This window comes from Vanacampus margaritifer, chromosome 10 (genome assembly GCF_051991255.1).
Source record: "Vanacampus margaritifer isolate UIUO_Vmar chromosome 10, RoL_Vmar_1.0, whole genome shotgun sequence".
NCBI lineage: Eukaryota > Metazoa > Chordata > Actinopteri > Syngnathiformes > Syngnathidae > Vanacampus > Vanacampus margaritifer.
This window is the reverse complement of record NC_135441.1, coordinates 23,719,184-23,745,134: the sequence shown is the minus strand read 5'-3', so window position 1 is coordinate 23,745,134 and position 25,951 is coordinate 23,719,184. Positions and strand designations below refer to the sequence as shown.

Here is a 25,951-nt window from a genome sequence, read left to right as displayed (position 1 = left end):
AGACGTACGTAGAATACAGAAAATGTGTTACAAAAGCTACAGTACAGTCCAAATTATCTAAGTCCACACAATTTGCTTCAGAAGTTGCTAAATAATTGTAATCATCCAGGAGGCCTGCGCTGTACAGGTCATGTGATGTTCACAAAGCTGAGCCTGATTGGTCGCTACCTGACTAACTGTGACGTCATTTTCTGTGGACAGCAAGTGGCAAAATGGCCACCCGTGAAATTTTGCATCTTTATTCATGTTCTACAAACGCAAAATGGACTATATGCCAAAGAGGAGGCGGGACTTCCGAGTTTCCAACCATCAGTTTTGTTTCCGTTTCCGGTTTGCGAAGCTTGGGCCGCATCCCCAGTACTTCCTCCACGGGTGCGAGGCTGCGAGTGTGTAGTGTCTGTCTCAGTGTCCGAAGCATTTCAGATAGCTGAGACGCCCTCACGCCGATGAGGGGTGGGGGGTGCGAGCGTTGGAACACGGCGCTGATGTGTAAAACCCGGAAGTCGGAAGTCCGTGGCATCTACCCCATTAATTAGAATACCGTGTTTAGATTTGTGGGGGGGTGCATAAAACACACTAGTGTAAAGAAAATGCTTAATAGTAATACTCGAACCTTTTGAAATGACATAACGTACAAGAGATGTATCTGATTTTCCCCAGGCGCCTTTTACGCCAGGATGAAGTTGCGCAAATAACTCCGAGGGGAGAACGCGTAATATGAAAAGCAGCAGGGGGGGGTCACAGCCACGTGTGAGCAAAAATGCCGAGCTGAGTGTTGAGAGGGCGAGGGCATATTTTCGCTCATGTTAATTGCCTCTTTCCTTTATGTTGTGAAAGTCAGGCTCATGCAAAAGCAACGTTTGACCAAAGCATGTTTGAGAGCGAGAGAACAGGGGAACCGCGTAGGCATGCTGTGAGGAAGGGAGGGTGACACGACCACGTAGAAGGCGGATTTGCTTCTTTCCGTGGATGCAAGTGGAAAGAAAAAGGAGCAGCATCTGAAATCCAGGCTGGAGGGAGGTGAGACCGGGTTTGAAGGCGCGTGCGTATTTGGCGCGTCCGCGGCGCAGGAGAGGAGACTGCGGCCGGGGGGGAGAACTTGCTCCATCTGACCTCAGTTCCTCCTCGTCCTCCCCGAAGAGGCACCGGGAAGTGAGGAGATGTGAAGAAGCTTGAAGTATGGCATGCGAAGATGCTTTCTGCCAATACGAAGGCGATGGTGACGGCGACGCACCCCGTTTTTATTATTATTATGACCCTCGTCTACTTTTTCTCTTTGGCGACTTGGTGAGTCCCAAATTTGTCGTGGGTTTCCAAAACTTCCTTTTTTTCTTTTCTTTTCCATTAAAAAAAAAAAAAAACTCTTAATTGTTCGATTTTCATGTCTAGTGTTAAGGGCACCACAGGACAGACAAGGAAGGATGACAGGATCTATCCGGAGAATTTTACGCGGATTTTAGACCGGCTTCTGGACGGTTACGATAACAGGCTGAGACCTGGATTCGGAGGTACGTATCAATTGCTTTCAATCATATCCTGCTTTTCTACTTCCACCATATAGAAGCACGCATTTTAGGCAAATCAACGCAGCATTTAATTACAACCGACAGCCATTGAACTCACGAACTTTACTTTTAATGACGTCCGTGCTCATAAATAGCATTCATATAAATTATATTAATCGAATAATTAAATGACGCAGTGATCTTTTTTTTTTCGAACTTTGTGACGACATCCCTCCCACCTAAGGTTAATTCGACCTCCAAACGGGACATCACGACCCACGCAATGTTAAACGGTATATTATCCCATGGCCTAGAAGAGCGCACGTTTATTCCCAGTTTGGTTACATAATCGCGTTGCGGGACAAACGCTTAATGGACAGTTCAAGTGTAAAAAGTGCAGATTTGTTTCTCAAGCATGTACGTGTTTATGTTGTCATTGCATTATAGCACATCATCCGGAGCTTTATCCCCACTGTAAAGACTTCAGTCAAGTCCACTTTGATTCAGGGAATAAAATCAAACAGGATTATGTTTTTCAAGCAAATTTTTTTTTTTTAAACATCCATTAGGCGGATGTGGCAGAGTGCATGCTTTCTAACTTCATCCTGACAGACTGAAGGCCGATGAGGAGATGAGAGCTGTTGACACAAAATATGAAGTGTGAATAAAAGACTAATGGATTGCGACTTGGTGGGGGTCATTTAAAGTTGAACATGTGATTTACTGTCTCATCAGGTCCCGTGACTGAGGTCAAGACAGACATTTATGTGACAAGTTTTGGTCCTGTCTCAGATGTTGAAATGGTATGCACATTCTTTTTTTTTTTTTTACAACTTTCAAGAATTTCCCTCAAAATTACTTCAAAAAAAAAAACTGGGAATCTTGAGGGACACTTGCATTTCTGGCATATCAGCAGTTTTTTAAATGAATTTATTTTTACATCTTAACTCATTCACTGCCATTGACGGCTATAAACGTCAAAAATTAATTTGAACTATTTCTATTAGTTAAACATTTTTTTCCCACTTTTGTTAATAAGAGTAAGAAAACCTAGAATTTTTTTAATTGTACATTTAGAACAGATATAACATTTGTGATTAATCATTAGTTAACTAGTTAAGTCATGTGATTAATTACAATAAAAAAAAGTAATTGCTTGTCGCCCCTAATTAAAAACATTTTTTTTAAATGAATTTATGGCAGTGTTGAGTTAACCAATTCTTTAAAAAGACACCACACATGATGATCTAAAATTGGCAAGTATGTGCTACACCAAGTGCCACCTAAGTAGGTCTAAGTTTTCATGAAAATAATATTGCAAGTCAGCGTAACATTATGCCCAAATTACACAACATTGTGCCGAAATATATGAAAATTTTACTAAAAAGTTAAATACAACTGAACTGTACTACTTGGGCAGTAAGTCTTTTGCGTACCGCTAGAGTGTGCCCAAGCACTAGTACCATACTTTGAGAAACACTGCATAATATCAAGACAGACCTGTGAGATATAGAAGAAATAAGTCATAACTACAACATGTTTACAACCTCTTTTGCTTGTCTTTTTTTTTTTTTTTTTTTGAGTGAACGATTTGGGAGACACATCATCCAAGCATTCAACCTTTTGTTCTTCTCCGTTCCACATCACTATCACAGAGTACCTGGTTTGGATGAACAAAAGGTTTTACGTCTTGGTTTATTTAACAGCTCTGTGTGGGAGCTGGCCAAAACAGTATAAGATTAGGAACCATTTTGGACAGATTACATCTTCTTCCGCATCCATCAGAAAAGGGCTCTACGAGAATATGCAGTCTTCTGTTAGTTACTCTTAGTATAGAAGGACGGGTTAAAGTATACTCAGCACTTTTCAATTGGTGCCATGACCCGAATCAGTTACATGACTTGGTTGTCATAAAATTATTATTTTTTTATTTTATTTTTATTTTTCTAGAGAGAATAAAATAATAAATAATTAATAAAATATTTTTTTAAATGACAAAATGTAAACTGTAAACTGATTTTTGCCTTGTTTGTCCATTTTCACGCGTTAGGAATACACAATGGACGTGTTCTTTCGTCAGACGTGGGTGGACCGCAGGCTGATGTACGAGGGTCCGATTGAGATTTTAAGGCTGAACAACTTGATGGTGACCAAAGTTTGGACGCCAGACACTTTCTTCAGGAACGGCAAGAAGTCAGTGGCCCACAACATGACGGCGCCCAACAAACTGTTCCGCATCATGAAGAACGGAACCATTCTCTACACCATGAGGTCCTGTGAGACGAGCCTTCGTGGGGTTTTCTATTTAAAACAGCATCCAGATTAGGGAGTCAATATTTGCCAAGTCAGGTTGCAAAAAAACGAAGTACTCAGAATCAAATTAAAATGACAAAGTCCCGGCCGAGATTCAAGCTGAACACAATGGTTTATTGAAAAGCCATTTTTTTTAATGGCTATTAAATCCACTTAATGGGTTACAGTTGTCCAGAAATAATTTTTACGACGGTCAGCTGATGACCTGTGCATCACAAATTTACTCATTTTGGTTGCTTTGTCAATTCAGCCGGCATTTCTTCATGTTTAACTCTTTTACCGCCAAAAACGTTTGATGACGTTTACTAAAATCCAAATGAATGCCGCCAAAAACGTTAATTGACGTTTAGTACGTTTTTTTTCCCTCAATGGGCAGCGCTGCCTACTCAATGGACTTGTGAAATCACAAACACCCGCTAAATGTGGCCAGCAGATGGCAGCATTGTATCACTTTTCAATGGGCTCCCATTAGTAGGGAATTACACTGAAACATGACCAATCTGATGAAATAGAACGTTTTTAAGGATGACGTGAACGATCAAAGCCTTTGTTACATTGAATCTAATTCACAGATCGTCACTAAACAAAAAAATATTAGTGTCAAAGTCACTGTTGCGCAGAAAATGTATCTTTTCACAAAAAGCTTGATTTCTCATCTTTTCCATTTTCGCTCAATGTCACTCAAATTATCCTATTTTCGAATGGTGATTAATAAAGAACGGAATAAAGTAGAAACATACTTTTTTTTTCTAATGAAAGAATGAAAGTTTTATGTAGTCAAAAGTACACAATATTTTGTTTGCTTTGAAAGAGAAGTTAAAATGCTCGAAATCGCCTGGCACTGCCGAGGTTGTTTTTGGGATAACGTTTGGCAGTAAAAAAAGTTAATATAGAACAGTTGATAAAGACAAGATAATTAGGATATAATATATAGTGTCACTTTACCTTAAAAATTGCATATATGACCAAATTCAGACCTCATCAAAAGCTTGTCAGAGGTCAAAGTTTGATTTCTCGTGAGGGCCATCCCCGAGTGTTGCGCTTCAAAACTTTAAAAGTTAGCAAAACGCAGAGCATCATTTTTCGCTGCTTATTGAAAAATGTATTCCGCTGTGAATTGACATTTATGGTAACAGTGTGAAAATGTGTCTTTGGTATTTGAACAAAAACCCGCACGTGTTTAATTATTGCCGGAATTGCGTTTTTTTCTTTCTAGATTGACAATTAGCGCAGAATGTCCCATGAAGCTTGTGAACTTCCCCATGGATGGACACGCGTGCCCCCTCAAGTTTGGAAGCTGTAAGTTTTGCGCGAGTGTTTGTGTGTGTGTGTGTGTGTGTGCGTGCTGCATAGAAAAAAGAAAAGAAAAAAAAAACCTCAATCACGACTGTTCCCATTTTGGCGCTGAAATGGATTCTTTGCTGAAAAGCACAAAATAAATGTCAGTCTGTTAATACTAAATAATGACGTAATGTGTTTCAATTGTTGCACTTAGCAGCGAACAATAAAAGCTCAACTCAGCGCCCATTGTTTATGGCGGGTCGACCGGTCAGCAAAAATGCCTTATCTCAATTAAAGTAGCTACTCAAACAGAAGCAGCTCATTCTTATCGGAGAGAAGCAGCCATTTAGAGATTCTATCAGCGAAAGAGAAACAAGGAATGGAAATCACGTTTGTCTTTGCTCTCGGACAATCTTCGTCAATTACGCAGCATGATGACATTGTAGAGGACAAATTCCCATTTTTCGGTTATTGTCATCCTTTTTCACCCCCCCACCCCACCCCTCGTCCTCCTGGTGCTCACCTCCAGTCAGGAGGAAACGACCCTGGATGTGATGTGGCCTGAAGCAAAGGAAAGGTCAGAATCCCTTCCTGTGCCCCCGGGATAGCAAAGACCTATGCAGCTATTTTCCATATCTGCCGTACATATGTGTGTGTGTGTGTGCGCTCATTTCCCCCTCTTTCTCCTCTGCCTTCGTTCCCCCACGCTCTCTTTTTTTGCTTCTCCATCTGGACTTGTGTGCGCAACTCCATGACACACCAGAGTCATTTCATTTTGGCAGCACAGTTGGTATCCTGCTGGTGCGGAGTCCCACAGGGAGTGGAAGGCAAAGACAGCTGTCATTTTGTTGTGCATTTATTGAGTGGCCAAAGTACACTGAGGGAAACATTGAGACATAAAACGACATCTTGATATGAAATAAGTTATGGCATTTTTTTTTTTATGTGGAGATGTCAGCAGGTTTTTTACAAAAACTCGGTACTTAAGTACTTGTGTCGAACATTTTCCTTATAATGTTAGCCTAAATATGATATTCGTATTAATACTGTCTTTGTGGAAAATGAATTAACTCTTTGACTGCCAAAAACGTTAAATAACGTTTAGTAAAATCCTATGGAGGAGTGCCAAAGACGTTAAAAGACGTTTGTTTCAAAACAGAGGTGAAACTAACCATTTTCTATTGTTGATTACTGAAAAACGGAATAAGGTAGAAACAAACTTTTTTTTCTGATGAAAGCTGAGAGTCCAATCTTTCATTTGGTAGTATGTGTGTTTCCATAGTCCAAACACATAATTTTCTATGGACCTTGAAAGATCAGTCAAAATGCTTAAAATCGGCTGGCACTGGGGACAACCCGTTTCTGAAAACGTCTGGCAGTCAAAGAGTTAAGCAGCAAAATACACCTGTTTTTATCAGTCTTAGGTGGCGGCCATTTTGCCACTTGCTGTTGACTGAAAATGACATCACAAGTGCTTAAGGGTTTGTTTGTGTAACGAGCAGTCACGGCTCAGCTTGCGAATGTCACATGACTCAGAAAACAGGTGAGCCGTGATTGGGCGTTACACGAGCCCTGAGCAATTGCGATGTCGGGTTCAGTCAACAGTAAGTGGCAAAATGGCCGCCGCCTCAGATGGATAAAAACGGGTGGATTTTGTTGCTTAAATCATATTCCACAAACACCGTCCATCCATCTTCTCACATTTTATGTAAAAAAAATAAATGTAACTTCAAATAATACAACATGTATAAATTAATACAAATAAATTCAAATTTTAGTAAATGTACTTAAACAAGTGTCAGAATTTTTTTTCCAATAAGAAAAATTCACTAATTGTAGTAACTCAAATGTCCATACAGATTTGGTGTTTTTATTTATTCCATTGTTTGAAAAAATATTTCTGTTCCCATTTAAACACCTTTCAAACTTTATTTGAGACGACCCTAAAAAATTAGCTTGCTGCAACATTCAAAAATGGTTAACATCAAGAAAAAGGTTTCAGATAAAACTGATCATTTGCATTAATTAATGAATTGAATTTAGGACCACTTTAAGTCATTGGTTTGCGTCATATTAAGAAACGAGTTGACAAATATTAGTTGTGGCAGATTACTTCAACTTTCACTTCATCCAAATTTCGAAAAAGTGGATCAATATTTACCATAATATTTACCACAAATTTTTAACTGGCCTTTAAAATGTTTGCCACAGTTGCTTTCTTTCAGACGTGATCGTCGATATGTACGTAAATCCAAAAATAAAGCTCTAATCTTAGGCTTCAAGTTTCAAACAAATCGCGAGTTCCCGTGGCAAAAACCAAGCTAGCGACGTCAGAGACGTCCTGAAAGTTTGCTCAGTCGTAGCATATTAGCATTAGCCACCTTTCACCCACCGATGTTTCTTGACCGTGCGCAGATGCCTACCCCAAAACAGAGATGATCTACACTTGGACCAAAGGGCCCGAGCACTCCGTAGAGGTCCCACCCGAGTCCTCCAGCTTGGTTCAGTACGACCTCATCGGCCAGACGGTCTCCAGCGAATGCATTAAATCCATCACAGGTGAGACTCGCGCGGGGATTTTCACGTCGTCAATATGACTGCTGCCATTTTGTGTTGCATTTCTTTTCGCTTGTCCGCTCCCTTCTTTTGGCGCGAGGGACGTTTCAGCTGCCTTTGCGTATCCTATGAAACATTTCGGAGGTTTTCAGCAGCATCGAGATGATTGATGATGATTTTAAGGATATTTATGATGACACGAAATCTGTGGGATTGTTTTGTTCATCGTGCTAATTCCTCTGTGTGGATCCCGCAGGTGAATATGTGGTGATGACGGTCTTCTTCCACTTGAAACGGAAAATGGGCTACTTCATGATTCAGACGTACATCCCTTGCATAATGACAGTAATCCTCTCCCAAGTGTCCTTCTGGATAAATAAAGAGTCGGTGCCGGCGCGCACGGTTTTCGGTACGTGGACCTCGCTCGTCGTCTCCAACCTTTTGGCTGGCTGTTAATTTGCTTGGAGTGCCTCCTCTTTCGGTGTAATTACGGCGGATATCAAGAGCCGTTCTGCGGTGTTCTTTGAAAGCTAAGATTAGGAATGAACACAAGTCATTTCGGGGCACCTTTTAAGTACAGTGGAGCCAACTAAAATGACGGCGATAGAAGTTGGGGCAGCTCAAACAACAAACTGTGAACCCATTTAACAACTTTTTCGGTTGAACGTACACAATTTGTTTTTGAGACGAATTCTATATTTAAATGTTTGCCCGCGACCTTTAAGTATAATAATCAGATATTCCCACAGTGTGTACCTTTACTACTTCTTACGCACAAATGTTTACTTCAGGCTTTATAAATACTCTAGTAAATTATTTTCCTGAATGTCTCCGACTTTTTTAGCTCACCTATTGTAGTCTTATCTATGTGAATGGTCTTCGTCTTTGGAATAATCCAAAATACCAAAATCAACAAAAGTCCAAAAACCCAAAACAAGATGTGGAAAAAAGTGAGGGAAAACATGACATGGATTATCTCGGCAAAGGAGAAGTTCAAGACAAATTTTGGGCTTAATAGACCTACTGCGTACATTTAACAAGTGTCAGATCTTTGAGTTCAGGTCATGACAAATAGGAGCACAAAAAAAAAAAAAAATAGAAATGTAAAGGGCAAACTCAATCTCACCCGGGATACTAAATATAAATACTGTACTCTTTTTTTTTTCCCCCATCAAAAGTTTTGCTAATATTATGGTCAGTGTTTTAAATAATATTTGAATAATCAAATTGTCTAACCACTGCTATTAGCAAAAGGTAAAAACAATCAAACTGAATCTCTTCTGAAAAACATTCTCCCAGAAACGTTGTGACTTGTCAAATATGCATTTTAGCGAATTCCAAAGAAATTTCAGTGACCACTGCAGGTTTTTCATTCCTTAACTCATTTACTGCCATTGACGGTCATAGACGTCAACAAAATCATTTGACCTATTTCTATTAGTTTAACTTTTTTTTTTCTACTTTTGTCAACAAGAGTATGAAAACCTATAATTTTTTTAATTGTACATTTAGAACAGATATAAAATTTGTTATTAATCGTGAGTTAACTATTGAAGTCATGCGATTAATTACAATTAAAAAAATGTAATTTGCCCCTAATTTTAACAATCATCTAGTCAGGCATCTAAAATTTTTAATTGTAATTAATCGCATGACTTCACTAGTTAACTGACGATTAACCAAATTTTATATCTGTTCTAAATGTACAATAAACAAAATTTCTAGGTTTTCCTACCCTTAAAAGTGGGGGAAAAATGTAAACTAATAGTTCAGAAATAGTTCAAATGATTTTTTTACGTTTATAGTCGTCAATGGCAGTGAATGAGTTGAATTTTTTTTGCTTATAAATATAAGTCAATATACTCATTTTGCATCCACAAGCCGCATTTCACCTGGAATTCTCATTTGGTAGCCTTTGATTGACATGCAATTATATAGCGGTCACCTCCGTACGCAAGGCGTTGCATTTATGTTGAGGAAGGACTCTGTGGCACACACAATGTTGTGGACTGCCAATGTGAAGGAGATTTTCTCTAAATTCAATTATCGCTATTGGTTAAAGACACAGAGGACGAGTGGTGCACTGTTAGCATATAGAGAGCGCATCTTTCTATTTTTGTAGGAGCATCACATGACCTTGTATACACTCTCGCATGCGCATTCATCTCGTCTATTTCTTCATGGCACCGTGACAGCAACAATGTGACATTCCATCAGATTCATTACATTGTGTCCTTTAGCTTTATGCTAAAAAAAAAAAATGTTCCCAAGGAGAATTGAAAAAGCTGAATGACTTGAACTTATGTGAATCTCTTTTAAATTAAATGATTGAATAAATGACTTAAGAATAAATAGAGAATTGATTGTTGAACTTTTGGGCAGTGGGTAAGTTTTGGCATGTTGAAAATCATTCCCAGGGTGAAGTAATGAGCTGAATGATTTAAATTTTAAAAGGGGAATGATGTAAACGTATAATGTTAAATGGCATTTGAGAATTCATAGTTAACAACTTCTGGGGGAAACCGGGCCCCATTGGGAATGAATGGTGACTTTTGGGGTAAAAAAAAATAAAAATTTCGGAAAAACTGAATATCTGGAATGAATAAAATACTAGCCCCTGTGGTGTGAATTTTTGGAATCAGTTTAAATTGGAATGATGTGAATCGGTTGAATTGTGTAGAAGTAGATGCTTATCAAAGAAGTGGAAGGAATTAAAAGCAGTGATTAACTCATATAGAGGTCAAATAATCATTTGAACTATTTCTATTAGTTTAACATTTTTTCCCACGTTTGTTAACAAGAGTATGAAAACCTTGATTTTTTTTTCATTATATTACAACAGATATAAAACCTGTGATTAATCGTGAGTTAACTAGTAAAATCATGCGATTAATTCTGATTAAAAATTGTAATCGCCTGACGCGCCTAATTTTTAATAATCTTTTTCCTTTTAAAAAAAGATTATTAAAATAAAATAAAAATATATATAAAAAATAAAAGATTATTAAAAATTAGGGGCATCAGGCAATTAAAATTTATAATCGTAATTAATTGCATGACTTCACTAGTTAACTCACGATTAATCACAAATATTATATCTGTTCTAAATGAACCAAAAAAAAAATTGGTTTTCATACTCTTGTTAACAAAAATGTAAAAATATGTTAAACTAATAGAAATAGTTCAAATTAATTTTTGAGTTAACTGGCGACTAGTCCAGGTTGTAAGCTACCTCTTGCCCTAAATCAGATAGCATAGACCCCAGTGTACCAATGACTCTAATAAGAACATGTGGCATGGAAAATCGAACGATTACTCATTTGTAGAAGCACAGTGTTGGGCTTGAAACGCTGCTCATAAATGTTGAAAAAGTGCGTTTGATGCAGTTTCTATTTTAGACATACATTACAAAGCCGTTGTGCTTGCTTTAATGTGTCAGGTTAGCTGAGTCCAAAGCAAATTGAGTTTAACATCCGACATCACTTAACGTCTGCCACTTCCTTTACCCGCCAACTCTCTTTCTGAACCCCTGAAGGCATCACCACCGTGCTGACCATGACGACCCTCAGCATCAGCGCTCGCCACTCCCTCCCCAAGGTGTCGTACGCCACGGCGATGGATTGGTTTATTGCCGTCTGCTTCGCCTTCGTCTTCTCCGCCCTCATCGAGTTTGCTGCCGTCAACTACTTCACCAACGCGCAGCTCGAGCGAGCCAAAAAGAAGCCGGCCAAATGCCCCCCGGTACCCCAAAGCACGCCGGTCAAGGTCAAGGACTTGGAGGAAATATTGCAGGTAAATGTCGTGTGCCTCAAAGATAAGCGTGGCAGATAATCTTTTTTTTTTTTTTTTGCGTGGCAGATAATCTGATAGCGCTTTGCTAAAACTGCACAACTCTTGCAAAATGTGCTTACTTGACCTTTGAGTGACCTTAAGTGGCCAAGGATGAGATTTTTGGGCCAACAAACAGATCTTTACCTGAAACATAGTCTAGGGTGTGCTCCGCCTCTTTCCTGGAGTCAGCTGGAATCCAACGCGTCTGCTGTAGAAAATGAATAAATATAATTATTATGTTTCAAAATGGCAAACAATGCTTTTCGTTCTTCAATGGTCTTCATGCCGCATAGGATTTTTTGCCGGTTACAAAAATAGAGCCCTCCGTGTTATTTTCTTTGCAAACACAGACATAAATGTACAGTTTAAAAAGAATGGTATGAAAAGGTGCAAAATTCCACTTTAACCCTGGAGAACCCAAGAACTTTTTTTCTTCTTTGGAAAATTATGAATTATACATTAAATGACTGCTATATGTTCACTGAACACCAAAATATATGTTTTTTCAATTTTAACCCTTTTTTTGAACTAGCTCACAGTTGCTAATTTATCAATATATATATATATATATATATATATATATATATATATATATATATATATATAAAAACATACTCCTAGGCATTCTGCAACATGATATGAAATAGATGAACAAAAAAAACCACAATTTTACCATCTGATGGTTTGCTGAGAAGATGGTTTTGTTTGGATTGGTTTCCAGCTCAACAAAACAGCATGTTGGCAGCCATCTTGTCACCACCACTCTGGCTCATGTAAGTGCAATATTCATCCACTAGATGGCCCCATGCAGGGGTCAGAAGTGGCACTCTGGACTTTTGAAGTTAAATTTGTAAAAAAGAAAGGAAAAAAAAGGCCTTTGTTGAGTAGCAGAATTTATAGGGGTCAAATTTGACCCCGTGGGTTCTCCAGAGTTAAAAACAGTTATTTGTGTTTATAATTAGCAAATTAAGTGAAATTGGATCATTAATAATAATGTCAGGCTCTTACAGTCCGTCATACCATCCGTAGATTATTCAAAGCAAAACAATATGTATGTGAAGGCGGGGGGACTGAATCAAGGCTTCTTAACTTTAAAGACGCCACATGAGATATAGCATTTCTCGTTGCTATTTCGGAAATACTGTCGGGAGAGCATTAACAAAGAGGAGGACTGAATTCATATCAATAAGCTATTAAAAGCTTCCGTAAAGCTTTGTTCACATGAAATGTGATTGGAGAGATCAATTCTGTCATATTCAAGTGCTTCTTGTAAAAGTTTTGAAATTCCGTACTATTCAGTGATCAGTAACGCTCTGACTTCTTTAAGTTGCCCCCTCCAGTCCAAATCCCACGATGGCGTAATCACGCCTGAATGCAGTCGGGTGACAACAGCACTTCGCTGGATTAAGTAGGTTGCCACGGCAACACAGCCTGCTTACATCTGTATAGGTTTCGGAGATGCCTCACTGTTGGCGGGCGGAAATGCGTTTTTTTTTTTTTGTTTTTTTTTACGCAAAAGCAGCTCCTGTTGACCTTAGAGAAGATTTGGCGTAACGGTTGACTTTGATAGCATTTCACACCTTTCATGATGACAAGCAAACGCGTACTCGACTCCGACGTCCACATTGGACGCAAAAACATGGGATATTTTCCGTTTCAAAGGTTGGGTGGGGGTGGATTATTTCTGCAAATGCTTTTCGCACTTTTGCCTGCTGGAAAACATCAACTCCCAAAGGATAAGCTTCTTTGACTCCATACTGCATAACCAGTGTGATGCAGTACTACCTCCTTTCTGTCCTAAGCTTGTGTGAAATGAGTGAAATCCTTGAAACGTGACATCTGCCTACTCTGACGTCTGCTTGATGATGAAGGCCATCTGTGTGACGGCCTCTCTAATCAGATCAATATGACAAAGGTTTACACTGCGCCAACACAGGACATGCAAGTTGTGTTTTTTACAGTTCAGAAATCAACTAAATGCACACATGGACACATTTTTGAATAGCGTGGGCAACTGTAGTCACAGGAACATCCAGCTCCTTGAAGATGGTCTTATAGACTTTATCTTTAACATACTCATCTATAATTTTCTGTCTCTTCTGACAACTCTCTCCTTTGCTTCTAGTACTTTTAAAATAATTCATGAACAAAGCAAAGTAAAGAAAGAAAAAGTATCTTACTATCCCCTCAAAAAAAAAAAAAGCCATTCTGCTCCTTGTGCTATGACTGTGTTTTGGACCAGGTCATAGCATTGTTTATGCAATTACTATGTCCCTTATGATAATAATGTATATGTCCCACAATGATAATGTATGAAGATCATGTATTAGCCACTCTTAGTTTGTCTCGTCTTATGCAGTTACTATGTCCCTTATGGTGAAAATATGATGTTGTCAGTTTTTTAAGCAGTTGCTATGTCCCTTATGATGATAATGTATGTGTCCCATAATGATAAAGTATTAGCCACTCTTAGTTTGTCTAGTCGTATGCGGTTACTATGTCCCTTATGATAATAATGTATGATATGTCCCACAATGATAATGTATGAAGATTATGTATTAGCCACTCTTAGTTTGTCTCGTCTTATGCAGTTACTATGTCCCTTATGGTGAAAATATGATGTTGTCAGTTTTTTAAGCAGTTGCTATGTCCCTTATGATGATAATGTATGTGTCCTATAATGATAATGTATTAGCCACTCTTGGTTTGTCGAGCCGTATGCAGTTACTATGTCCCTTATGATGAAAATATGATGTTGCCGTTTTTATGCAGTTACTATGTCATTTATGATAATAATGTATGATATGTCCCACAATGATAACGCATGATGATGATGTATTAGCCACCCTTAGGTTGTCTAGTCTTATGCAGTTACTATGTCCCTTATGTATGATAATGTGATTATTTTGTCAGTTGCTATGTCTCTTTTTGTGAGTTAAATATTATTTAGGAAATAAAACAACCCTTGGTGACTCCAAAATCACCACCTAAACTCACCACTAGTGTGAACTCATACGAATAACAACGCAACTGTTTGTAGGTTACAGTTCGTTATTGCATCCCATACAAGTGACATCTTCTTTGCTTTCACAGCAAAACCCAGACACTAACGGGAACCTGAGGAAGCGGATGAATTACATTTCCCACCAAGACTCGCGCAACCACCAGCGAGCCCAGTCCACGAGCAACATCTCAGGAGTGGGGCGAGCCCGGCCGCCGAGACCTCTCAACAGCGGCGTCAACGGCAGCTCGTCCACCCTCTCCCGCTCCAGCCCCAAATCGGAGAGCGTGCCGAGCGTGGATTCGTCATCGGAAGAAAAACAGCTTGTGAAAAACACGCCTCAGGCCGCAGCCTCCACGCCAGACGTGGCGGCGGGGACGCCGTGCGAGCAGAACGCCACCTCCGCTTCCTTGCAGCATCTGCTGGGGCCCAAACTGGAGCGCCTCCAGATGATGGGGAACAAAGCGGAGCTAAAACAGACGCCGTGCTCCCAGCCCACCACTGCCGGGATGGGCGGAACCAGCAAAATTGACAAGTATGCGCGGATCCTCTTCCCAGTGTCCTTTGGGGCTTTTAACATGGTCTACTGGGTGGTTTACTTATCCAAGGACACCATGGTGGCCAAAGGTGGTTAGAGACTGGCAACAAGCGTGAAGCAGCATTTTGTTTCACAGATGGGGAGCGAATGTGGAATATAAGCAACGTGAGGAATTATGCTGCCAAATCCAGAACAGAAGTACCTCCAAAATCCTGCGAGGACACATGTCGTTTTTATAAACAGCGAGCATGGGAACAAATCAGCCAAAGGATGAAGTCTTTGACTCATTGTAAGGATGAGAACGAGCACACCGGTTTTGATCTTGCTCAATGTGTATTTAAAGATCGTCACCGGCTACCACTGCAGTCAAGATAATGCATGAGATTTACTATTTTTCTATCCTGCATCTGGGAATTTGTGTGGGCGTGTGCACCGCCATTCTGAAACTGTACATTTATGTAAATAGATTTATTTGTACTAACTGACTTTATTAAGTACTGACATTTGAATATTAAGAACTTAATGACGTAAAAGCAAGCATTTATAATGTAAGAAAGACTAGGGTGGTCTTAAGTTGTGAGTGGAAGTCAACCGTAAACATTTCTTGACAATGTTGGCGTATTTACGAATGACATACATCTGACATCCACCATACATGTCGGCGGGAACTTTGAATCTGTCTGTCTCCAAACGAGCTGTGCTACTATTTAGACATGGTCTGAGTAGACTTTCTGGTCAACAAATCCGCCCTCCGTTGGGCGCATTTTAAAAGATGGTTGCCCAAATCGGCAAACATAAGCGCCGTGCCTTGCGCTGACACGAAAAATCAGGATACGCCGACATTTGCGCCACGGTGCAGGTGCGCCGTCGACGGAAATAGAGCCCAAGATGTCAAGAAATAGCCCTGTTGAAAAAAACGGTGGAATTTAATTGAAGTAGATTTACATTCAGTTTGGATTGGAAAGACAAAAAAAAAAAAAAAGCAGTTTGGGTCTGATCTTGATCAAGTATTAAAAAAGCATCTTGTACAGCACTTACTCACCAAGCATCAACGTTATACTAGCTGGATTAACGCAAATATATATTCAAACACTTGAAAATAACGATTGGAGGATCTGGCCGACAGAAAGTAGTAAGGTCAAGTTATTCATTAATATTACATAACAAGCTTCTTTTCCTACAATGGCCGTGTGGACAAGGGTTGTGCAAGGGTTTACCTCATGTCATGTTATTGAATGGCACAGAAAAAAAAACGGTTTTGGGCGAGTCCATCACTGCAACAATAAAGTTGTCAGCTGACTGGGTGGTGAATGGGTTGCATTTATTTGAAAGTTCGATTCATACCTAACATAAATCATATATTTAAACGGATCTAAATACAGCATGTCGCAAAAATGGCCGCTCCTTGAGATGAATAAAAACAGCTGGATTTTGCTGCTTAAGTCATATTCCACAAACGTGACATTAATTGGAATACCGTTTTTACACTTTGAGGGAAGTGCATAGAACATATCCTAAAAAAGATTTTTTTTATTTAATCTTCGTCTTTAACTCATTCACTCGCAGCCATTTTCACAGACGCAATCCCCTTCGCTCCCGGCTGTTTTACTGGATTTTGACTGATTTTGCGAGACCCACAGAATATTGTGTTCTATTGCTATAAAAACATGGAACCTACCAAACGAAAGATTAGAGTTTCTTCTTTCATCAAGAAAAAAAAGTATATTTCTTCTGTTTCCGTTTTGCAGCAATTAGCATTAGAATATAGCCAAGTTTCATCGTTATTCACAAATCTATTTAGAACTGTGGGGAAAACAGCTGGTTTGCAACATGGTCCTGGTTGATCTCTTATACTCTGCTGCCACCTGCTGGCCGTTTGTCTAATAACCATTTCTTCAACTGTTCTGTGCAGTTGAGAGGCTGCATCAAAGCCTTCTGTATGCTCTAGCATAAAAAAAACCCTAAACATTTATTATTACGTTTTTGGGACACTTAAAATAGAACGTATTTATACGTTTTTGGGAGCAAATGAGCTAAAGGGTTATAGCTTTTTTTTTTTAAAAAATTGTGCCAGATTTTGATACATTTTTAAAAAAAAAAATAAAGTGGAAGTCAACCTTAAACATTTCTTGACAATAATTTGTTATACGTGACCTCACTAGTCTAAACATGACATTCTGATTAATATTACATTTGTGGAATTAGAATTATGCAGCAAAAAACAGCCATTTTCATCCATCTCAGGGGGCGGCGGCCATTTTGCCACTTGCTGTCGACTGAAGATGACATCACAGTTGCTCAGGGCTCAGTCAGCGACCAATCACAGCTCACCTGCTTTCTGAAGCTAATGTGATTGGTTGTTACCTGAAACCAGGGCATCATTGATGTCATCTTCAGTCGACAGCAAGTGGCAAAATGGCCGCCGCCCCCTGACATGGATCAAATCAGCTCGATATTGCTGCTTAGCTCATATAATATTAACCAGAATAGCGTATTTAGACGAGCCATAATGAGCTGACTTGTAACGTGCACAGACTCAACATGTGGCGAGCGCCTTGCCCCTTCATCCATGTAGTTGTGGTCGTTGGCCCCTGTCGATCTGTTAGTCTAACACGAGGGATGATGCTGCCACGCCGGCGAGAGACACGCGGGCTGATCGACAGATCAAGATGCCCGCTGCCACTCATCTCTCCCGAACGCAGTCATGTGCGAAATTGATTTTGCCGTTATTGCCCCGCTGCCGCTCTCCCACTCGCTCCCAACCTGCCACTACCGCATCTCGCCACGAAAAACACAGACCAGGCTTGTCCTAATGAGGAGCTTGTCAACAACAGATTGATGTTGGCTGTTTATGTGCTCTAAATAAGTGTGCAGATGATTGATGGAGCTGCCAACGATGCATTGTGCGGACTCCCCCCTCGCCCCCCTTTTTCGTTGTATTTTTCTTTCAGGCACGTCGCTCCGGATGCCAGAAAGATGCCGACTCCTCTCACATTAAATGCCTCCAAAGCTGCTAGAGAGAAGCTTTGAGGCTTTTATTTATCATAGTGTCAGCTTCCCGTCATTATTTATTTCAGTGTTTTCGACGTTTCTGAGCTTGGTGGTCTTAATTCGGTAAAATGGGGGCATTCGTGAAGGGAAAATAGACACTAAATATATCGCAAAAACAAGGGTTATATTATTTTTTATTTCATTTTGATTTGCATCTTTTTTTCCATTCAGTTAGTTTTAATTAGTTTCTTGGAAATGCCTCACTTTAGTTTTTTAAATTAGTTTTAGTATTAGTTTTAGTTAATTAACAAAGACAAAAACAAAAGACATTTCATTGTAGTTAGTAATTTTTACTAATGTAAAATGTAGTTCCAATTAGTTTTTGTTTTCTTAAAAGTAAGGAAGTTTGCTACCAGTTTTTTTCTGACCAATACCAGTTCAAGTACTCAAAACTTGAGTAATCTAAGTAGTGATACCCCTAGTACTTTTGATACATAAAATTTTCAAATAATTTTCATAATTTTCTGTATTGGCCACAATTGCGAATACCTTGAAATAAGGCCTGGTATCACCCCGATACGACACCTGGTATCGGTACTCGCCCATGCCTATTTAAAAGCATATTTGTTTTTGTCTTATTTTGTTAACAAAACTATTTATTTTTTCAATTTGAGTTATTCCGTTATTTTTCCTATATAATTACCTTGAGCGTAACACTTTCCAGTGGCTGTTTCTAAACCGTTTGTTATTTAAAATAAATAAATAAATAAATAAATGTGATGGCATGCCCTGTTCAGGGTGTTCTAGGTTCGAATCTCAACTCAAGCATCTCACCCATAGTCAGCTGGGGTATTAGCACTAGAGAAAATGGATGGAGGGATAATTTGCTCCAACATTTAGTGAGGAGCTGAACAGAACATTTTTTACATTGTTTTTATTGGATGGGCAACAGAAATAGTCCAGATAATAATAATTTATTTCTTCTATTTTTTATGTCATATTATAATACAAATTGTTTTAATGAAATAAAAAAAAATGCTTTTTAATTATTATTATTTTTTAAATACTGTTATCAATCAATTTTCTATAGCGCTTGTCCTCATTAGACTCACAGGTGAGTTGAAGCCTAAAACACACCTGGTCGTCTTTTGCAATTGAGTAAATAAAGACCTGCTTGAATAAATCCGCAGTAGCACAACCGTTATCACTGCCTGCTTCCCATATAAGACAAGTCTGTGGGAGGAGAGATAAATATAGATCGGATCATTTATTTTCTGGATAAACAGACCGGGGTTGAGAGTAGGATGACACACTTACAGATGGACTTGCAACGTACGGTATTGAAAATATATCAATGCATGGGCAGCCAAACAGATATGAAGAAGTTCAGCAATGTTCACAACTCGACAAGAAAAGAGAAAATGAGAAAGAAACAGCCTGGGCACATAATTCAGTCAAGGAGGACTCAAGTGCAGAAAAAGTATAACATAACAGTTTACTACGTTTACCAACACGCCCCCAAAACGCCAATGTCTTTCCCCTTCCGTTACCATCTGAAAAAGGACCACGTTGTGTCTGCGTGTGTGTGAACATCATGGAAACATAACCTTCAGAGTCCAACAGAGCGACTGCTGGTGACATCAAGTCGAAAAATCAGCATGCCATGAACTCCTGCGAGCTTTACCATCTGCCTCCTGTCAGGCATTTAATCGCCACATGCTGTGAAGCATTACATGTCCGGTTCTCATCGCTCCATCATCGCCCCTTGACACAATCAAACAGATCGAGATATGTTTTCAATGAGCACAGAATAAGGGTATTTATTGTCACCGAGTTGCTTTTGGTTGTACAACTGCAAGCAAGTTTGAAAACCGTAATAGTCAGTTTACTTTTCTGATGTGGATTTGCATAATGAGATGCGCATGCACCTGTTTTTTGAATTATGCTGTTGTATTGTTTCTTTTCTTTCGTGTTTTTTTTTTACTAACACAGAAGAGGAAGGAGGAGAAGAAGAAGAAGAAGAAGAAGAAGAAGAAGAAGAAGAAGAAGAAGAAGAAGAGGCGAGGACAATCTCAGTGAACATTGCTCACTAATTTGTCTTCTTCTGCCATCTGGTGGCTGTTTGCAGCAACATCATTATCAGCAACATTAAAAAAATAAAAAAATAATAAAAAAGCTACTGTACATGGCAGGCAATGGAAGAATTAAATACATTTCTAAAACGTACATGGATAACTCACCTATTGTGTTTTAATCTGATGCTGATAATATTGTCAACAATAAAAAAAAAAAAATATATATATATATATTTTTTAAACTTCTTACTTACAGTATTCATTTACTATAGATTGAGTTCAGCCAGATAGCCTATGCAGGACCAAAACTTGAAATAAATAAACAAATACATTTGAAAATAAAAACTGATATAAAAAATGTATTTTTATATTTATTTGCATTTTTTTTAATCTCGTTTTTTATTTTTGTATTTATTTTTACTTTTATTTAGGGAGGGATATATATATTTCCATTTACAGTATATTTTTTGGATTATTATTTTTTAATTATATGTTGGAATAAATAAAAAAAATATAAAGAGAATTAAATATCAATAAATAAAAACGCTTTGCTGTAACATTTATTTATTTATTTCATGCTGCAGACGCTCTGTCAGGTCGAAATGTTATTCAAACGAAGGGGGGGGGGGGGTCTGTTCTAAGCGTGTCTTGGGTTGGGCTCCACAGTTGCAATTTTAATTTTGACATTTATTTTTATATATTTTTTGAATAATATATCATATATATATGTATTATATCCGTTTTTAGTTTCACTTTTATTCAATTATTTATTTATTTATATATATTAGTCATTTATTTATTTTGCCAGTTTTGGTCCTCCAAAGATAACAGCCTAGTTGCCTTCCCGCACTGACTTAATGACGAAAACGTATTTGATACTTAAAAATAGTAACCTCTCTATATCTCAACCCTATTATTATTACTATGTGCCCCCCCCCCCCCAACTGCATATTTGAATAATCATTCTTAAAGCAGTTCATTGTATGCCAGTAATATCTGTCATTTCCTCAGTAGCGTTTGCTTCCACCGCCTTGGTAACAACTCCCTTCTGTTGTCATGTGAACTTGAGATGTTTCCCAGCATGACAACAGCGAGCTGCGGAAGACAAACGTGTGAGATCCCACGGTTTATCTCTGCTATTTGTGCACAAACACAGCAGTTAATTTTAGCCATGGATAAAAATGCAGCGATTGTTTGAACTCGCCGTCAACAGAATGCGACATGACGACCGAAAAATGTACTCGGCATAGTTTCCCTGGTAACCCGAGGCGAGTGAGCGCAGCAAACTGCCACATAACCAGCTTCAACTAAGGTCAGGGAACAGACCTTTTTGTTCTCATCAGCAATACGTGGCTGTGATTCATTTACTGTGTTATATAAGGTGCATGCAGCTATGTAGACATAAGCATATTTTTTGATGACGACATCCCACGGCACAACGTGAACTCGACATGAACTCGTGTGTTTCCGTGTGTTGATATGAGGCTCTAAAATAAATGAGCTGATCTTACACCACACTGCTTGTTAGGTATTGACAATTCCAATCTTACGTCACAAGTCAAAATGGCGGTCTTACGCTGCATTCAAGGAGGGTTTGAAATCGGATTTATTCCCACTCGGAGTAGTCCAGTTACACGCTCAAAGCGTTCGAGGCAAATGTAAACAACAAAGATGGCTGATTCCGACAGACATGCGCAAAATGGACCAGATCTGAAATACAACGCCCCTCTGAGCACTCACTATGAAAGATATTCCTGTTTGAGAAATGTCCCAAAGACGCATTTATACGTTTTTTTTTTTTTGTTGTTGTTTTTTTTTAATGCTAGAGCTTTGATGCATCCTCTCAACTGCACATAACGGTTGAAGCAATGGTAGTTATTACAAAAACGGCCAGCAGGTGGCAGTCGAGTATAAGAGATCAACCAGGGCCATGTAAGCCGATTTACCCACAGTTCTAAACAGATTTGTGAATTATGATGAAACTTAGCTCTATTCTAATGCTAATTGCTGCAACACGGAAAAAGATAGAAATGTACTTTTTTTCCAATCTTTCTTTTGGTAGGTTCCATGTTTTTATAGCAATAGAACACAATATTCTGCGGGCCTTGCAAAATCTGTCAAAATCCAGTAAAACAGCCGGGAGCGAAGGGGATTGCTTAAGTGAAAATGGCTGCGAGTGAATGAGTTCATCACGCCGCGTTTCTGACTGTAATGATTTGACGCTGCTATTTTGAGGGTGACGTCGCTCTAAGAGCCCCTTCGTTGGGCTCCTCCATCTTCCCAGCCTCTCATAATATCCTTCTTCTCCCATTCATGGCTTGTTGCCCGGGAAACAGGCCATAGAAGTGCCCAGCTTTGCCTGACATTCATCCGACAGCAACATCATGTACACTCACTCGCGCCATCACGTCCCTAAAACGTCGCCGTGGTTTGTATGCACCTGGTGAACGTGCAACAAATCAAAGACAGCGCTGCAGACATCATGCTTGGTATGAGATGCGATGTCTGTGAAAGCAAACTGAGATGTGACTTGGCGGCTTTGAGCTGCCGGAGCAGAAAATCAAAACACGGTGAGGAAACGGATGCGCCCGCTGTGTTAAATCTGTGGGATGAATTACTGTGTTTGTCCAGCATAGGACAGCGTGTGTGCGCGTATGTATAGGTATATACATATATTAGGGGTGTCAAAATGATTGTGTTCATTTTGAGCTCATTTAAAGTTCTTTTAACGCCACTAATTTCTTTAACGCGTGATAAGTGACCGTCCCTTACTTGGAAAGCCTGTACTGGGGGAATTGCAGTCACAACGCAGCGGACACGTCCATGTCAAAATTTTGCAGTAACAAATTGAATAATAATGCATATATTTGTGGAGAATGGTGTCAAGTTGTATTTTACAATTTTAAAAATGTGCAGAATTTCACAAGTTACTTCATGTTATGGATTAGAAAGCGCTTAAAAATGCACTGAGCTGTCACCAACCTCTTACAAATGCAATTATGCCCTCTAGTGGCAGAAAAATGACCTCACACTCGTTTTTTTACAGTTAAGTACATCTTTTTAATTTTAACTAAATTTTATGAATAGTTATAAAATTACTGTATCAATGACTAAAAGATGCAGCCATATTTCTTAGTTGAACATTTTTTCCCACTTTTTATGTTAACAATAGTATGAAAACGTAGATTTTATTATTTAATTTTTTTTACATTTTATTGTACATTTAGAACAGATATTAATCATGAGTAACCTATTGAAGTTATGCGATTAATTGCGAAGTGAAAAGGAGTTTTCAGACGTTGACATTGAACCTGAGGGACGAGCTAGCTTAGTGCTAGTTAGGATGAGGCTAGTTAGCAGCAAAGTAGATACATTTAAAAAAACATTCTTTGACCTGCCGTTAGCCAGGGTATTGTGCAGGATCCTGGAGGTTAAAGTTATTTCAAACTAAAAAGGTGAACTTGTGCAAGTGTATGCTACATTCTGATATGATATGTTTGAATGAGATAAGTGAATATGGCTTTGTAAACATATGATCATTTAATGCTAATAGCGAGCTCTAGTATATACGTACCCTCCTCATGTCACGATGGGGTTGGATGGCCCAAATGCAGGGAGGCAGGAGAACCACGGCAGGGATGCATGTTATACCGAAAACGATTTATTTAACAAAAAACACTAACAGGTGTACTGGGTGAACAAAACCAACAAAGATCTGAGAAGACCAAAAAAATCAAAGTAACAACAAAACACCAGTGGTGACAGCGACAATGATCCAACCCAGACAGAGGGGAGACAGGAGACTATATACACACACACACTAATGACACAACAAGACACACCTGGAGCAAGACACAAGTGGCTGAGGGCACCGATTGGTTGACACGAGGAAGGGCAGGATTACACTCAACAAGACCAAGGGAGACACACAACCAAAAACAGAAACCAAACATGACACCTCAAACCACAGCTCCCAATCTATTTGTTACCCCTTTTAACCTTCCAACTCATTCAAGCCCAGAAACGTGTAAATACGTTTTTTATACTTTGTCCTTCACTCCCAAAAACGTATTTATATGTTTTTTTTCTCATGTTTTTTTTTTAATGCAGATGGCTTTGATGCAGCTTCTGACATGAAGAGGTGGCTTAAAGCAATGGTAGCGATTACAAAAAAAACGACCAGCAGGTGGCAGCAGAGTATAAGAGATCAGCCAGGGCCATGTTGCAACAAGCTCTTTTTGCCAGCGTTTGGAATGTGAATGTGAATAATGATGAGGAATATAACCCGCAAAATAGTGAGTCTATATTCAGCTATTGTCACAATGGTCACAATAAGTTAACACGTACGAAGCAATACATGGTAACAAGTAGTTTAAGAAGCAAGCTGAACGGCGAGAGTCATGTATTATCTGATTACTATCTGATGCGACTGTCTCGGAGCAAGCCGACCATAAAAACAGCAACAGGAAGATATTCAGTCAGTTTATTCCCTCGCTTAAAACGCAGCAAAGCAGTCTGCAAAAAGCACACACACACTCACTCTTTCACACATCAAAACAGACTGACGGGACCTCAGGGGTCAGGCAATTATCAAACACAATTGCCGCCTCCCTGCACTTCACTTCAGACGGAACACCGCTGTTCTATCGATCTGTGCCCTAATTCAATCTGTCAGGTGATCGTTGATGCCGGTCGTCTCAATAAAGGTGACCCCCCTGGGCCTGGTATCAAGTCCAACGGTGAAGGTGGGGAGCAAAGAGTTTCAGAAACAAAACCTGTGGTCTATTTTTCATGCCACAAAATGCTTTTGACTTTAGCGACGGTTTGAGTTGCATTCTCTGACAGCATTTTAGTGTATTGCAAGGCATTGCATCACCTTCACTCATGTCATGAGAGTGTCCCAGTTGACACAACGACTGACAATGAATATGGATAAAGTATTATTTGCTGTATGTATGATTTCAGCACTCAGTCAGGGCCAGCAAGGCTATTTCTGCTGGTCTATCAGAAACACTGACCTACAGTATATTTCCAACCTACAGTCAATTCTAATAGCTGTTCCTTTTTATTTTTTATTTATTTATTTTTTTCCTTAAATGTCCTAATAGCTGTTCCAATAAATGGTACACTTTAAAAACTGTTGGGTCAAAAGTAACCAAATTATGGATCAAAAATGGACCAATCCACTTAATGGGTCAATTTTGACCCAACTTTCTGGGTTGTTTTATACAAAATGACCCAATTTTTTTGACCCAAGTAAAGGATCTGACCAATATTTATGAGTTGTTTTACACCGAAAGACCCATTTTGTGTCAAATTGACCCAACTAGAGGATTGGTCCATTTTTTACCCAACAGTTTTTGGAGTATAGCAATGATTTAATTTGTTGCTTTAAATAATAATAATAATAATAATAATAATAATAATAATAATAATAATAAATAAATAAATAAATAATGCTGAGCCCAAAAGGAACAAAACCAATGCTGGGTTATTTATATCCAGCACATCCGGTTGAGGATTTGAACCAACAAAAAAAAAAAAATCAACCCATACTGATGATTTAAAGCTACCAAGAAACGGTGTTACCAGGTTATCATTGTAGCTACATTTAAACATTTACACCCTAAAAACTACAGGGTCAAAAATAACCCAACTTGGGTCAAAAAGGCACCAATTCGATACTTTTGGTCATTTGCGCCATTTTTTCCCCCCAATGTTTTTTGAGGCGGTTGTTTTGTGCAAATTTGGGATCTCATTAGTGTGCCTAATATTATGACATCTACAGGAATTGTTTTAAAGCGTCTGTCTTTTATTTTGAACTGAAACATTAGCAAATACAGTAGGTTTTATTTAATTA

At 38.9% G+C, this 25,951-nt stretch overlaps 2 protein-coding genes across 2 annotated transcripts in view; one reads left to right on the top strand and one right to left on the bottom strand.

Moving 5' to 3' along the window:
* cfap100 (cilia and flagella associated protein 100) overlaps positions 1 to 23,748 on the bottom strand; it is a 50,945-nt gene extending 27,197 nt beyond the window's left edge. Inside the window, exons 1-2 of the mRNA XM_077578512.1 lie at positions 23,666 to 23,748; positions 11,631 to 11,694 (exon numbers count right to left, since the gene is read on the bottom strand). The gene's annotated coding sequence lies outside the window, so the exon portion shown is untranslated. The remainder of the gene's footprint in view (positions 1 to 11,630; positions 11,695 to 23,665) is intronic.
* On the top strand, positions 797 to 16,324 carry gabra4 (gamma-aminobutyric acid type A receptor subunit alpha4). The gene is made up of 9 exons (XM_077578518.1): positions 797 to 1,287; positions 1,390 to 1,508; positions 2,241 to 2,308; positions 3,556 to 3,776; positions 5,035 to 5,117; positions 7,515 to 7,658; positions 7,912 to 8,064; positions 11,191 to 11,447; positions 14,580 to 16,324. The coding sequence occupies exons 1-9, from the start codon at positions 1,193 to 1,195 to the stop codon at positions 15,120 to 15,122; spliced, it is 1,683 nt and encodes a 560-aa protein (XP_077434644.1). The 5' UTR covers positions 797 to 1,192; the 3' UTR covers positions 15,123 to 16,324.
* Positions 23,749 to 25,951: the final 2,203 nt, after the last annotated feature.